The sequence below is a fragment of the Gadus morhua genome, chromosome 16 (assembly GCF_902167405.1).
Source record: "Gadus morhua chromosome 16, gadMor3.0, whole genome shotgun sequence".
Lineage (NCBI taxonomy): Eukaryota > Metazoa > Chordata > Actinopteri > Gadiformes > Gadidae > Gadus > Gadus morhua.
This window is the reverse complement of record NC_044063.1, coordinates 29,677,944-29,694,841: the sequence shown is the minus strand read 5'-3', so window position 1 is coordinate 29,694,841 and position 16,898 is coordinate 29,677,944. Positions and strand designations below refer to the sequence as shown.

Sequence of the window (16,898 nt, the reverse complement as noted above, 5' to 3'; positions counted from 1 at the left end):
GCTAACCAGCCACCGCCGCCGGGAGGAGGAATGATTGGCGGCCTACGCAGCGGACATTCAGTTGTACGCTCGGCGTGGCTGCCCCGACTTCCCTGCTGCGGCTAGGGATGAGCTAGCCCTTCATGCATTCTTTCAGGGACTTTCCCCGCCGCCGCTTTGGCAGTCCGCCTCATCATGCCCCCGACCCTCGATGTGGCCCTCGACGTGGCGGAACGGGCGGAGCCCGGGGGATGTGGTCCCCGACCACACCCAGTCACAGACTGCGCCGCAATTGGACAGCCACCGACCGGCAGTGGCTGAGGCAGCGGCGCTGGCCACCGGAACATTTCGGACAGTGTGATGGGTGTTGGGGTCATCGGGACGTCTGACCCCTAAGGTGGGGGCTGTGTGGCAACCACTGGTGTGGACGCTCATTCAGATGCACAAGGGATTCTGGGGGTTCATTTATCCTGGGGGTTTGGACCCTTTCGGGGACAGTGTAGTTGCTATGTTGAGTGGGGTTAATGGGTTGGGGTAGTTAATTAGTTGTGTGTTGTTACTTGTTAACATGTTGTGTGTGTATCGTTGCCGCCACCATCACCTAGAAGGACATGTTTGTTTGTTTGGTGCACTGTTTAACATGTTTGATGTTGGTTGTTAATAAAGGCGGTCCGTAGTCGTGTGGTGTATGGGGCATGGAACTGCATAATTGGTTGAACCTGGGCAGGGAAGGACGAGAAGGACGAGAGGTGGGAACCTCTCGTCCTTCCCGTGGTGCTCGCCACAATATGCATGGTTCGCATTAGCTGCTAGATGTAATGAAAAGTGTGGTAGAAAATAACCAAATTCTATCACTTCAACTAATTCAGAGAGCATGAGGAATCGAATAGTCCGGAGCAAGCATGACATAAGACTTTATTGTTGAACAAGCAACAACAAGGCAGAGTAGTTTGCAAAGCACTGCTGGATGTATACGATCCCTGCCTTTTTATTCTCACACACCAAGCTATTCCCTATATTGTATGCCCGCCCATAGCATGCATTGATCTCCTTTTATGGTAAGGCCGGTCAGCCATACATTACTTTAATTATGTGGTCAACATCTGTAGCTATTCTAATCTAAACATTAGGTTGACGTCAGTACGCCTTGACCCCAGACTCTGGCGCCGTGTCAAGTCTTTTCTATGAATTCAGAGGTGATTTAGCTGCTCTCCACTATTAATGTATCTATATGATATATAGGCCTGATAATACTCATAGTTAACTTAAAAAGTAATGGTTAATTTCTCCCATAAAAGTAACACTGCAGTGATAGCATCTGTGGTATATTAACGTCTTTTCCACAGTTTTGTCAAAACGGATAGAAGGCCAAGTTGTAGCTCCGAACCGATGGTGACCAAAAAAGCTTGATCAATGTCAACATCTGACACTGATAGGCCTGAGATGACTGTCTGACTGACTTTCGCGCTGAAGTGAAATTATAGTGATCATAATGATTTTCCCCGCAGGACCAGATGGGTCTGGGACATGTTTTCAGTTCCGTGCAAGGAGCCACCATCACACCATGGTAAGTGATAATTGACTTGCCCTCCATTTATTAGTGTCACAATGTAGCCAATGTGTAGCCTATATTATTGTAAGTTATAGTGATATTTTGTAAGCATTTATTTACCAGTGTGAATTTAAGGATTCAGCCTAATCGTACCCCTTTGCATCTCTCCACAGGGATACACAAAGGCTAGGGTTGATGTTTTTGTATCAGAGAAGGGATGACACCTTAGATCTATTTTATGTGGCATTTTCAAAATGGGTTGGCCATGCAGGTTATGTGACGCCTCTTCCGAGACACAGGCTGAGTTACTTGGTTATCTGTTAAATCACAGTCAGTTTTCAAGGGTCAGTCCATTACCATGCATACACCTCTAATGCCTTTGCACATTTCAGTCTGTCAATGCACTGAAAATTCATCTCTCACGATTTCATAGAAAGACAGAGCAAGAGGTTGCATATCAGGAGTGCAAAATGGTAGCATGTCCTTACAAAGGCTGTGGTTATAGGACTAATGTGTACTCTTCATTCAATGCACACAAGAGTAGAGCACATAGACATGAGGTAAATGTACAGTTTGATGATTGCTATACATTGATGACCTAGAAATCGCCAACCCACTAGGTACTTTGTGCAGTTTACTGGGTTTTTGCTGATCTACCAACCAAATGTCGATCTGCTCTAAGTGCGATACAGCTTGCAGTCCTGTGTAAAGTATCTGATGTCGAGAGTTATGGCTATGATCAAGTACTTGGTCCACTAATTAAAGATATTCGTGTATCAGAGAAAGATGGTGTATTCGTAGAGGCTCTTGGGAAATGTATCAAAGGCACCGCTCTTTGTTGCTGCTGATAACCTGGCTGCAAATGCACATGCAGGCTTTTTCAAGTCCTTCAGAGCAGCGAATATAGGTGGTGTGTGGCCACAAAAAATCTGATTCAGTCATGAGGTGGCAGAGGGAACTTTTAATCTGAGAACCATAACTAGCCATGACTTGAATGTCCAGAATGTTTTGTGTGGTGATGGCACACCTGAGTGTGGGGTGAAGGCAGATTGTGTCTTTCGACAAAGCCTGAGACATTTTCACCCCATCACAGGTTTCCCACCTGATATTCTTCACGACCTCCTTGAGGGCATTGTGCCAGTGGAGTTGGCGTTATGCTTGCAGGAGATGATACACCTCAGGTATTTTACACTTGGCTTTTTAAAAACAAAAATACTCACATTTCTGTGCAAAGGCACTGACAAGTCTGACAAACCTGAACCGATACCAAAGACTTTCGTGGCAAAAAAGACTATTGTGGCAATGCACATGAAAATGCTGCTTTGATTCGCCTCTGCCCTTCCTGGTTGGAAGTCTAGTACCAGAAGGTGATTCTGCCTGGGAGGTGTTGATGGATTTGAAAGACATAGTGGAATTGTCCTTGTCGACTACATTCACAGAAGGAACTATTTGCTTCTTACAGAGCAAAATCACTGATCACAGACAGGTGCTCAGTGAGGTCTTTCCACAGTTTACTCTGAAGCCCAAACATCATTACATTGAACACTATCCTGATCAGACGTTTTGGACCACTTGTCAACCTGTGGACAATGCGTATTGAAGGAAAACATTGTTTTTTTTAGCGGGTTTTCCATGATGCTCAAAACTTTAAATATGTTCTTTGGACTCTCCCAAGGAGACATCAGTACATGATGGCCTACCATCTCAGTTCTCCATCCTTTTCTAAACCAAATCAACACACTTCGCTCTTTTCCACTGTATTGGTTTCTGAATTACCCGAAGTTGCCAAGCAGCTTGTTACCGAAAGGACTCACAGCCCTACAGTTGGCAGCACACAACAGATCACAATTGATGGTACTGCTTTCTGCACTAGGTCATATGTTTCAGTTGGCTTTGAAGCAGGACTGCCTCAGTTTTGTAAGATTGCCACAATTATTTTGGTAAACAGTAGGCAGTGTTTCCCCTAGAATTTTTTTTAGGCCCGGTGGTAAGAGCTGATGTGTGATTTGTTATACATTTTTCACGGGATGCTAGAGTATTTGTTGGTTATTTCCATATAAAACAATTGCTTAGCCATCACAAGTTGATAATGATTCAATAAACACGTTATTAACAATAAACTAATTTTATTTACAATACAATTTTTGGTGGTGACATGCTAATGATGATATAACTCAATGCTGTCAGATTGTCCGTTATGATGGGGCATCATCTGCGCACGCGCAACACTGCATTATTATTTTTTTTCATTATTCATTTTTTTTGGCCGGTTGTTGGCCTGGCGGGGGCGCTCGTTGGCCTGGCGGCCCGCCAGGCCTGAACAATGGTAGGGGAAACACTGAGTAGGGCTGGCCCGAATTATTTGAATATTCGAATACTCGTTCGGAAAATTAGTATTCGAAGCTTAAATCAGTATTCGGAGCTTCGTTTTTTTTTTCACGTGCCTGACGTTACCAGAGCGAGGGAGGCAAACTATAAGCGACACCAAGCAGAGAACGAGAGAGGTGGAGGAAGAATAGATATGTTTCCCTTTACTTTACAACACAACATTAGCGGGATCTTGGGAGGAAAAGTAATGCTTAGCGAAATGCTAACCGTAGCTTAGTTATTTGTTTACGTTCGCTGTACAGCGCTGCGCCAATCAATTGTGACTGGCTTGCTGCAGAGCATGAGTGTCTTTGGAATATCCGGTCAATATAATGGATATAATATGGACACATAAGACAATCAATATTCTGTATTTTTTATGGATTTATTGTACAAATTCTGTGAAAAGATGCACGTTCCAGGATGAATTGAAAAGCTCCCCTAACGGCTGAGATGGCAGAGGACAGCTGATTTGGAACGAAACGACAGCTGTTCGCTTCAACGGGGAAAAACTAAGGAACTCCAACTTACTTGGGCCTACTAATTAAAGTTCAAAAGCTATTAAATCTTAAACAAAATATGCAGATACTGTCAAAATCGGTTTGAGTATCGGAGTATTCGAATGTTCGCTCGGAAAAACCGACGAGTATTCGAAGCCTGAAAAATTGTATTCGGGCCAGCCCTAGTAAACATTGAAGTTGTCTTCATTTGCAGGCAGCAGAAGTCTGATTATGTCGAACACTTAAGGGCATATGAGTTATGCCCAGGTAACATCTCTGTGCACACTGTCCATGATTTCAATGACTCATCATGGCCTCTCTCTGCATACAATATTTCAGGAAGATTGTTCTTGACACCAAGAAGATTCATCTCACGTAGAAAGAGATTCACCTAAGCAAGAACAAAGGTACTGCATTTTGCACAAAAATAATACTTGTGTTTTGGTAATTGGGAATTACAAATTAATTTTACTTTTACTTTTTAGATGACACAACCCCCTGGTTGGTTGCTAAGGGTCTATATTAATTCAGACACAGCTCACAAGACCATCCACATTAGAGGAATTTATATAATTTATTCAAGAGAGATTTAACTTTTCTCTTCAATATGAAGACCCTGACTTTGATGGGGAACTCTGCATCTTGACAGCATTGTCAGAGTTGCCCTCAAAGCCTGTGGTCAAGATAATAAGACTGGACAATTTAAATGACTGCCCTCCCCCAGAATTCACTGCCCAGACTCAGTAACGCACCCAGAGACGGCCCAATGAATTCCCATTTCCAAAATGTTCCTATGATGTGGAACACATACTTTAGGCCGGTAACACGGTATATAATACCACACAAACACCCATACAACTCACAAAAGAACAGAAACATGATGTTTTAGAAAAAAGGGCTGAGGTCATTTTTAGTTTCAATGCCTATTTCGGTGATGAGGAGTTGGCAGAATCTGCAGAGGCATTAGTGCACAAGCACCCTTGCCTAAAACAGTGTGGGAGTGATTGTGATTGGTTGACTTTGCAGACCAGCTTATTTTTTAAAATGGGTAACTATTGTCACAAGTTGAGTTGAACTTGGTGTCTAGAGGTAGCAGTTAACTCAGGCAAAAGAAGCCAGTCTAACCCTGATGGAGCGGCATCCCACGCAAACATTAAAAAAAGCGCTGATCTGAGTTGAATTACCTGCCAAACTTCCCCAAAGGAGAAAATGCCACAAGTTCTGAACAGTTCAGACTGCAACTTCTTGAAGAATTTTCAAGGGCCCGAGACAGATCTAGTTTTAGTTGATAGGCTTATGAACACTACCTTTGCACTGCGCAGAAAGCACTCTATTGTGGAGAACCCGTCACATCCTGCAAGTGAAATCCTGGAAAATTGGCCTGCTCTTCGAATGGAGTCACAAGTAATTTGAAGTTATTTACGTATTATATCTGGTGTGCTTAATTGGGGGCCTAGCAGCAAAGCTGGGAATGCCCACTGTGTTTTTGTATGCATTCTACTTCTTTCTATTATTCATTTCTCACTGCACTAGTTAGACAATCGTAAGTTGCACACTAATGGGGGCAATCTTAACCTTCACATTTTCACCAATCATATGACTGATCCCACTGATGGGGGTCAGTCATATGGTTCATCTCACCAAATTTCGTTTTTGCAGCTGAAGAGCTTTAGTGCCATCAAATTTGGCTTTTCACCCATGCACGTATCTTTTGAACTGAGTATCAAATCTTATAAAAACAAGACATTATTGGGATTGTTGACCCCCTATTTTTGCCGTAATGGATTGAAAGTGAAACAAAAGATTCTGTTCTTAAAGAAACAGACTTACCCTCACTAAAGTTACCTGTAGCAGTCATCAAAATCGTACGTGTGCTACGGCCAATAATATTTAGCAATAAAGCCACCTATCAGGAAGTGGTCTAATTTCTTGATTTGATTCAAATCCAAACTTGGCACACCCACCCAGTTGTGAGGAAGCACAATGATTTTTGCGTAATTTGGCCTGTAGGCCTGTAATTTGGCATGCAATGATGCATGCTGAAGCAATAATATGACATCGTGTCCAATTTTTTTTTCATTTTGCATTTTCAGATTTCTGAATTGCTAAGGAACATCTTCAGGACCTATGGTCTCCTTGTATGTAACACTTCCCACCTCATGATAATTTGTACTTTAGTATTATTTAATATATTCATAGGATTAATATCCTGCTAATTGGTCTTCCCATTACCCCACAATCCCTCTTGTCTTTCTAGGAAGACATAGATGTCAACAGCAGACAGAAAATTACTCTGCAGGCCCTTCCCATCTTCCTGCGGGAAGATGCTGCTGGATTTTTTAAGAACAGGAACATACGCATTTAATTCAACTGTGTGTCCTTCTATTTAACCCTCTTTGATACTACCTTGCAACCAAAGAGGAGTGATAACTTAAGAATATCAACTCCATTTCCAGCGTCAATTTTGTTAGTTTTAACAATGGATTCAAAATGATCAAGTTCATTGAACTTATCCAAAATTTAAATAGCGATTACTTCAAATGTTTGTTTGTCAATTTATTATGTTTCAATTCATCAACTTCCTCAAAGAAAATGAGTGTGAATAAGTTGTCTAGTTTAGAGTAGTAAATACTTAAAATGTTTGTTTGTTGAAATTATTTGTTTTGATTGAACATGATCACGTTCTCCTCGCTGTGCTCACTCTGAATCAGTACTTGATCATGCGTGGAATTAAGGATGTTGGTTTTTCCCCAGAGAGAAGACGGTGGTCGAATTAACTAATAAAATCGATATTTTACAAATCATTTTTTAGGATGTCAGAACCAAAACACTAATTGATGATGCAGGCCTAAAACATAATGAGTCCTACACCAATGGTGACCCCAATCTACAGACATTGAAGCTAATTTGATTTACTGATTGCTGTCGGGATGTATAGACATTTAAAAAAAAAGATGACAAAAATGCTTATAAAATAAATTGCTGTGTTCTTTGAAGTGTTTGTGGGTTTCAGTTCTAAATATTAAATGGAGGAGATGTTGTATTCTCCATCTCTTCTCTCCACCTGGTCTCAGCCCGAGGCCCCAGGAAGGACCACTCCGGTACCCACCCCTGGGTCCCCGGCAGAGTGCCCCTCCCACCGGAGCCTTGGGGAGCTCCTGCAGCGATACCAGGGCCTCCTGGGGGGTAAACTGGACCACCTGGCCATCGCCCTTCAGAACACCACCTGTCTCCACCGCTCAACTTCCTCGTCATAAACATGTGTGTAAATGACCTCATCGAGGGTCAGTCAGGAGCGACCACTTCACTCCCCAGGAGAGAAAGAAGAGGAAAATTAATTTAATTGTTGGAGGACTGAAGTGCGTGGAAGTTGTTTGTGTGCACTGTGTTGTTGGACAAAGCTGTTCTCAGGAGGACAGCATTAAGGGTAGATGTTTGGGACATTTCCATAAGAGGAAAATGTGAATAAACATAATCAAACAGCAATCATTTGGGCCAAATGTTTTGCTATAAATAATTACGTTCTGCCTGATTTTAATCAGTATCAGATTTGGCATCCAGCCTCTCCTGCTGTGTGCTGTAACAAATGCAACCCATTCTCATAGAAATACGTGACACTGTCACGTCATATAATCTATTCATTCGTGATCTGGCACACGTCATTTTTTTTTTTTTCCGTTGCGGTTTGCCTCCAGAGCAGCGCACCTGCATTAAATATATCTGTGAATTGCCACAATTTCTCAGAATCAAAAGTGAAAGTAGAAACGGGTGGCCAAAAGCAGTCATATTGTTAGTTATCACAGACAATTTTTCTGTGTTTTGGTTGAAAAATCTTGAAACAAATGAGAAAAAGAAACAATCAATTATCTGTAGGCCTAGGGACATTAGGTACATGAGTTTGACATTTCTGCTTTTTGGCACGAAAAAATTTAAATGACGTGTCCCAGATCACGAATGAATAGATAAATTAAATGACGTGTCAATGTCACGTATTTCCGTGAGACTGGGTTGACAAACAATGATACCAACTTAAGTCCTATAGATCGCAGAAAGAGGTGGGTTGCATGTTTGCAAAGGAATTAAAAACAGATGATTACAGGAACATTATATAAACATTACGTTGTCTATGTGAATCAATTCCTTTGAACCAGGATATATATCTTGGCCGCAATCTGTGTTCTAACTACGGCCGTCCCCTCATTATATATAATGATGCTTACGATGGTACTCCAATGAAGTACACAATAAAAGAAGTGAAGTAACTGCTAATGGAAAATATATATATTACACAGTGGTGGAGCTAGAACATTTTTAGTGGCCAGGTTGAGACCAGAGATTATTTTGGGGTGGCACATAAATCTACATATGGCATATAAGGCTTCTTGAAATTAAAGGAATATTTAAGGCATGTACACGCTGTAACTCTGCATCATAATATTAATTCAGACAGTGGTCTAATTGTCTAATACACTTTTACTCTATCAATTTCTTGCAGTTACCTATTAGCTATTTTTTTTCTTATATCCAAAAACATCATCAGAGACTCAGAGACAGTTTTGTAGTAATTGTTCACTTCTGTCTCATTTTAAATGTCACATTTCTAAAGGCCTCATGTGTATAGATTGAAGACAGATTCTAAGACAGCAAGTGCAGGTCGTCTCAGCTTTTCGGGTCTGTTTAAAAAAAATCCACCAACTTGACCTTCTGATCTAACACAGTAAAAGCAAAAAGTCAAAATGCAGTGCATTTATCAGAAAATAAATTACACAATTGCAAAACATAATTTTTTTTAACTTTTGAATCCCTGCCTCTAATATATACAAAATACATTAACTAGCCATAGGTTCATCCTACAACAGTAGTTAGCAAAGCGATTCACAAAATCACCAAAATCCAGGGCTTTTGCTCGTCTTGACTCTACTCCTTGATTAATGAGTCGAACATCATCCATGGTAGATTTAAGGTAGGTCTTGACCAGTTTGAGTGTGGAAATGCTTCGTTCACAGTCAGCTGTACTCACAGGTATGGCAATGATACCTTTGCAAAACCTGAACAGCTCATGGAATACCTCTTTGAATAGTGATGATCTTTGATCAATCAATCAACCCCCCCCCCCCCCTGCCACCCCCTAGATCCGCCACTGATATTACAGCACTTAAAATAAAGTGTTTGTGTGGAAGAGAGAGAGACTGGGGAGAGAGGGTGTGTGTGAGTGGGTGTGAAAGAGGGAGAGAATGTGAAAAGAGAGGCACATGAATTTTAATCAGATTAGACTGTTGACTTTATATCTGTTAATCTTTGTGTCTGCCTACTTACCACACGTCGTAAAACTAGCATAAAATATATCTTAATTTCAGTGCTACTCGGGATCAGTTTAGATTTGTACCCAAGATGGGCGCCACCAGGGAACACCTTCATAGTTTGCATCAAAACAAAACATGTCAAGTAGTTTGATAAAATGTATGTTTGATTATCTTGTTTGATGTGTTGAGTGAGGGTTGGAGATAGGGATGTCCGATATTGGCTTTTTTGCCGATATCCGATATGCGATATTGTCCAACTCTAAATTTTCGATTCCGATATCAGCCGATACCGATGTCGATATTTGGGTTATTTTTCCTCAAACCTAATTTAGGTAACATTACATATCTCCTGTTGTGGAATTAACCCAACATGCTTAATGTTATTGTGATGCCCCACTGGATGCATTCTTGAATGCAACAAGGCTTTCCAAATGTTAACATTGTCTGTGCAAAATAAGAAAAATACTTCAACTTAATTTAAGGGAAAAGTGCCATGTTTTTTTTTTTTGTTTTTTTTTCAAAAAAAATTCGATACCGATATTGACCGATATTACATTTTTATGCTAATATCGGATCGATAATATCGGTGGGCCGATAATATCGGACATCTCTAGTTGGAGATCTTGTGTGATGAACGTCCAGACCCGTGATTCTCCTTGTGATGCCTCGTGTTATGTGAGCACCGTGTTAACCACTTGGTTGTGGTCTTGAACCCCTAGCTCCTGAAAGATTTATAATGTTTATAAAATTATAAGTTATATTGTATAAAGATTTAGAATTATAACTTGTCTGTGAATATAGTGTTAACTTACAGTGTTATAAATGTAATACATTTTATTTACTAGCAATTAGATGAAACAATGTTGACTAGTTGATGTAGACAACCATTCAATCAGTACACAATGCCTTCTGGTCCAACACAACAACAACACAAAAACTCATCAAACACAAGCTCATCAAACACAAGCTCCATACACCTCCCTCAAATTAGTTTTTACATTCAACAACGGGTTATTTATCGTGTGAATCATATGGAGGACAGGACTGATGCACCACTAACACTAGGTTATTTAAGATGTAAATCCAATGTAGGACAGGATTAATTCAATAACACTGGGTTATTGACTTGTAGGACAGGACTAATGCACTACTAACACTGGGTTATTTAACATGTAGGACAGGACTCATGCACTACTAACACTGGGTTATTTAACATGTAGGACAGGACTAACTCACTAACACTGGGTTATTTAACATGTAGGACAGGACTAATGCACTGTAACACTGGGTTATTTAACATGTAGGACAGGACTAACTCACTAACACTGGGTTTTTTAACATGGTGGGACAGGACTAATGGACTCCTAGCACTGGGTTATTTAATATGTAGGACAGGTCTAACGCACTAACACCGGGTTCAGAGGAATGTTGCAGGGCGGAAAGGAGGCCCGCGTCACGTGACCAGTCAACAGGCTGGAGCCCCGCGGCGTCACATGACCGGACCGTGCGGCTCGGGACGCTTTGACTGACAGTGATGGTCTCGTGGGTTATTGATTCGCTTCCACACGTCGTGGGTTATTGATTCGCTCCCACACGTCGTTGACTTTATCGCGTAAAGTGTGTTCTTTCGCCGAAAAGTGGAAACTATTGCTACTCTTTAAAGATAGGCGGGCAAGGTTGGAGCCGGTAGCCCACATCCTACTGTACTGTTGTAGAGGAGAGACTTTTAAAGATAGATAACAGATAGTTAGACCATCCGCCTATGGGCCGCATTTGAGACGATGGAGCATTTTACGCATTTTTGCCTTTGGTGAGCGCGTTACGCATGGTTACACATGCCCTACAGAGTCCCGTCAGACAGCCAGGGGAACTTGTTCAGCTCTGAAGCGGAGGGTCGTCATGTCGGAGAAGACCCCCCTCCTCCACTACCGTCTCTCCGAGGCCAGCTGCAGCGAGGAACCCGCGGGGGTGCTGCCGGTGCCCCCGTCCCGGGACAGGGGGCAGAGCGCAGCCGGTCCCAGACGGGGGCCGGCGAGCACCAGTCAGCCCAAGAAACTCAACACGTTCTTCGGCGTGGTGGTGCCCACCCTGCTGTCCATGTTCAGCGTGGTGGTCTTCCTCAGGATAGGTAAGTGATGCTGCTGGGATGTGACTTCATCAGTCGCTCATCATCATCATCTCAACATCCTCAAAAGAACAATACATAGTTGTTCTTCGCATTGGAAGTGTTTATTATTTTGGTTGAGCATTAAGAACCAAACTGAGATCAGGCATGTGTTGGTGGAAGCCCTCCTACTGCAGCCTAACCGATGTCTTGATGTGCTTCAACAAACTCAACAAGTCAAGTTAATAGTAGGGACAATTTGTGGTAACCATCAAACTTATGACCAAATGTGTGAGATGTAGCTCCGGATAGAATCACACATACACCCGTGCAGCAGCACACAACATGCCTTGTTTAGCATTCCATTCAGATGTGTGATTGGAAGAGCAGAGCCTGCATGTCTCAGTCGGTAATCAGGTTCGCATGACACCCTTTCCACGGTGCTTCACACTTCATAAAGCTAGTACAGTGTTTAGAGGATTCACAGTAACATCAGATTCATATCCCTCAAACTCACAGAAAACAATTCAGACAAATTAGAACATATTGTTTTGTTGTCGTAAACCGTTAACATCGTTAAGGACTATCCTCTGACTAAACTGTGTGTGCGTGCGTTTGAGAATGTGGTGGTGGTTCAGGAGGAGGGTGAAGGGGGGCTTCTGATCACCCCCGTGCTCGCCCCAGGTCTCGTGAGACTCAGCTGCTGCTTTGGCCCTCACACACGCACAGGCACACACACACACACACACACACACACACACACACACACACACACACACACACACACACACACACACACACACACACACACACACACACACACACACACGCACAAACACACACACATTATTTTACACCGATCAACAGAAATGAAAGTGTGTTTTATAAAGGAAGTACAGTTGTGGGGAATAACAGCTGGTTTCATTGTGGATGTGAAAAATGATTTGCAACCCTCAAACTTCCCCTTTGTGAACGCCTCCTAACTTCTCCGCACCGACACTGTTTGGGCTGAACCACCACTCACATCAGGAGATTAACAAACTCTCTCACATGCAAACAGACCCTATGGAATAACTATATACCATATAATTCTGCAAATTCTGAACAAAGGCTAATGAACAACAGCAATCTTTATCAGTTTGTCTTTAATGGTGGTCCGTAAAACCACCGTGACCGTGTCTGGGCGTGTCTGCCAGTTAGGTCAAAGTCAACTTCTGTATTTTACTATGTTAATTTCCCTCTCTTTCTCTCCCTTTCTTTCTTTCTTTCTTTCTCTCTCTCTCTCTCTCTCTCTCTCTCTCTCTCTCTCTCTCTCTCTCTCTCTCTCTCTCTCTCTCTCTCTCTCTCTCTCTCCCCCTTCCCCTCTGTCCCTCTGTCTGTCTTCCCCTCTCTCTCTCTCTCTCTCTCTCTCTCTCTCTCTCTCTCTCTCTCTCTCTCTCTCTCTCTCTCTCTCTCTCTCTCTCTCTCTCTCTCTCTCTGTCCCACTGTCTGTCTTCCCCTCTCTCTCTCTCTCTCTCTCTCTCTCTCTCTCTCTCTCTCTCTCTCTCTCTGTCCCACTGTCTCCTATCCGTGTTTCTCTCTTCCAGGCTTCATGGTGGGGCAGTGCGGTCTGTACCAGGCCATAGCCATGTATGTGGTGGCCTACTTCATCATCAGCATGACTGTGCTCTCAGTCTGTGCCATCTCTACCAACGGGGCCCTGGACGCCGGGGGGGCTTACTGTATCCTCCAGCTGAGACCCACCTTGTAGAACCACCACCATGCTTAGTACCATGCAGAGATGTTCTGTAAAGGCCTACATTATATAGGATGTATTTGAGCCAACTTGCATGAAAGGAATTATTTCATAGTGACCACTACACAAGAGCCTTGAATGGCTATACTAGAACTGCTCCAGAATAGGACCCGATAGTGGGGGTGTATGTGGGTTCATAAACACAGGGATACCCAATGTGTTGTACATGAAACAGCTGCTGGACTCTAGCACATGTTTTTACTCCAATGGTTGTGAAAAATGAACAACAATAGAAAAAAAACTATTCCAGCACAATTTGATGCATAGAGAAGTATGTCAAGAGATGGTCAATGCAGATGGTATCATTCTTTTTTAAATCAGCCAAATTATATAACACATATATTGTCCCTGGAATCAAAAGGTAATTAATGCAGGTTAAAAGTAGAGCTCATAGAAAAGGTTTTAGGCCTCCACTCTGAGGCGGAGAAAATGGTTGTAAATGTTGTATAGACACCACTGGGTCCACAGGAGCAGGTGTGAGGTGGGTTGTAAAACGTTGTCAAAGCCCACCAGCACACAAAACAATCACTGGAAAAGCGTTTATAGCAGATGGTAGCGATTTAATATAGCATGCATCGCATTTTATATAGAAAATAAGACATCAATGTTCGACCGCACCTGGTCACACCCTAACAGAACAGGGTTTACCTGAAGACGGGTTTTGAGGGTTTTCTAACTATTTAAGGCGCAGAAGTTCCTGATGATGGCAGAATATGAGGGACAGGACATAATGCACATAATAATAATGTGTTTTCTTCACATAAGGAGCATTGTGCAAATGGGGTAATGATCACCATTACATATATCATACAACTTCCTTGTATGACCATTGTTGTTCACAAACAGGTAAGGGATTGTCCGCATCCCAAGAAAAGGGGAACAGTAACTAGCAGTGTAGATATTTTAGCAGGGTTAAATCAAGAAAGAAAGATAAGTGAAGTGACACACACACACAAACATACACATACATTTATATGTTATAAGTTAGGCATCCATACTCCCCACTATCAGCTCTTCACAAACTGCAAAGCATCCTTTTTTCGATATGTTTACCTGTGAAGCTGTTTGTAGCCTTAACCTGACCCAGACATGATAAGTCGAGCCCTTGGCCCGGAGTTCGGGGGCAGCATTGGCCTCATGTTCTTCCTGGGTAACGTGTGTGCCAGTGCCCTCTTCGTGCTGGGGCTGGTGGAGGCCATTGAGTCCACCTTTGGCATGCCTGAAGGTAAGGAGGGCCCACCACCAGGCTGAAGCGGGAGGGGTCCTCAAGGCCATTTGCTAGCTTAGCTCTGAAACTCTCTTGTGTTCTATCAAGCCGCCAATAAGTCACCTACTGCCTCACTTTGTTTAATGACTTGCATAAGGAATATGAATCGATAGATATTGTTTCAAATAATTAAGCCTAATTATGAATCTATAGATATTGTTTCAAATATTTTTGCCTTATTTCAGAGTCATTCTGTTTCCAATAAAAAACGTTATTACAATTATTGCAGAAAAAATCGAACAATGGAGGCATGTGTTTTTTGCAGTGCAGTATCTCTTTCACACACTGTTATCCCCCCCTGTCCACCAGACGGCACCCTGCCCATCTCCCCCCACCAGGTGCTCCCGTCGGGGTACTGGTGGTCCCTGCTGTATGGTACGGCCGTGGCTCTGCTCTGCCTGCTGGTGTGCCTGGTGGGCGCCAACATCTATGCCAGCGCCACCTTCGTCATCTTCCTGGTGGTCATCCTCTCGCTGGGCACCGTGTTCGTCAGCTTCTTCTCCGTCAGGCCGCACAACGTCACGCTTCCCGGCTCCGCCTTCCTGCCCGGCAACACCAGCAGCCCCATGGCTCGTTTCACCGGGTTCAAGCTGGACACGCTGCTCGGAAACCTGGGAGGTGTGTGTGTGTGTGTGTGTGTGTGTGTGTGTGTGTGTGTGTGTGTGTGTGTGTGTGTGTGTGTGTGTGTGTGTGTGTGTGTGTGTGTGTGTGTGTGTGTGTGTGTGTGTGTGTGTGTGTTTAAGGTAATAAGCCTTAGCGTGCTGTATCAAAGAGAGACTTTGTTTTTTTTCTCTATTGGTCCCATTAAATCAAATGCTTGGCTCTTGTTTACAGAAACAGTTGATGCGCCAGATGTTGATTGTTTCACAACACGTGTGTGAAGAAGTATTCTCTTATATTAGCACGAAGCATGAAGTTCCCCCCCCCCCCCAAAACTGGTGTTCCTGGCCATGTTTGACCGCCCTATACTGTCTATGGTTCCATATGCCCTTACATTTTTTGTGTATAATGTGGGTTTTCTTTCTTCCTTCTCTCAGACGGATATGGGGTGGACTACACCACAGGGAGGATGATGAACTTTGCTACTGTCTTCGCTGTCGTGTTTAATGGCTGCACCGGCATTATGACTGGATCCAACATATCAGGTACTGCCAACGGTGTGTGTGTGAATTCGTTTTCGTGAGGCAGTCCCTTAATCATTGATGTGATAAGCCTTTTTGACTCAATGCCTGATCACCAATGTACAACAGCATTTTAGGTTGGAATGAACGGCTTCAGGGAAAATGTAAAGCATGCCAATTGCTTAGCCCACATTCTGGTGATGTCACTCCTGAGTGACTCTTTGCATAATTGTTAGGGAGGGGCAAGGGTGCGTGTGTGGGTGTGTGTGGCGCTTCAGCTTGTGTGTGTGTCTGTTGTGTGTGTTTGTGCGTCTCTGTGACCAGCTTGGATCTGTGGTTGACTTAAGGCCCATTCACACCCTATAGTAAATACGGATAGGAACCCTTTCGTCCGGTCCCGGAGGTGTTTCGTCCGTCAGTGGGACCGTCGCTTCTGAGCTTACGAATCCGGAGTGCTCCGGGAGAAACGGAGCAATACCAACGGAAATCGAGGCGGCAGTAAAGAGTCAGAAGTCAGACCATTCGCGAAAATAGAGAGTAGCATAATATCTAAGATGTATAGATATATTGTATTTAAGGTTTTATACTTGTATTATACACAACCTGGTCTCACAGGAATCCGTGAAATGACTACGGACAAATAACTCGAAATCCGTGGACACATCACGGAAACACGCCGATTTCCGTGATGTGGCCACGGAATTTGCTCCAATGCAAGTTAATGACGCTGATGTTCCGTTGCTCACACACGGATCCCCGTTTCAACGAGCGAGTCGACCACGGGGGATTAACTCAAAACCCGGGGTGGTCTCACTGAAACACTTAAATTGTCCTTGTTGTGTCCACGGAAGTTGCTCCAATGCAAATAAATGACAATGATATTCCGTGGCACACACACAGATTCACGTTT

General features: G+C 43.1%; 1 protein-coding gene across 1 annotated transcript in view; it reads left to right on the top strand.

Annotated features, from left to right (window-relative positions):
• Window positions 1-11,176: 11,176 nt before the first annotated feature.
• The window catches only part of zgc:153039, a 78,133-nt gene continuing 72,411 nt past the window's right edge, over window positions 11,177-16,898 (top strand). Inside the window, exons 1-5 of the mRNA XM_030381228.1 lie at window positions 11,177-11,829; window positions 13,392-13,526; window positions 14,688-14,825; window positions 15,177-15,485; window positions 15,905-16,012. Of these exons, the coding sequence (XP_030237088.1) occupies window positions 11,601-11,829; window positions 13,392-13,526; window positions 14,688-14,825; window positions 15,177-15,485; window positions 15,905-16,012 (919 nt within the window). The 5' untranslated portion in view covers window positions 11,177-11,600. The remainder of the gene's footprint in view (window positions 11,830-13,391; window positions 13,527-14,687; window positions 14,826-15,176; window positions 15,486-15,904; window positions 16,013-16,898) is intronic.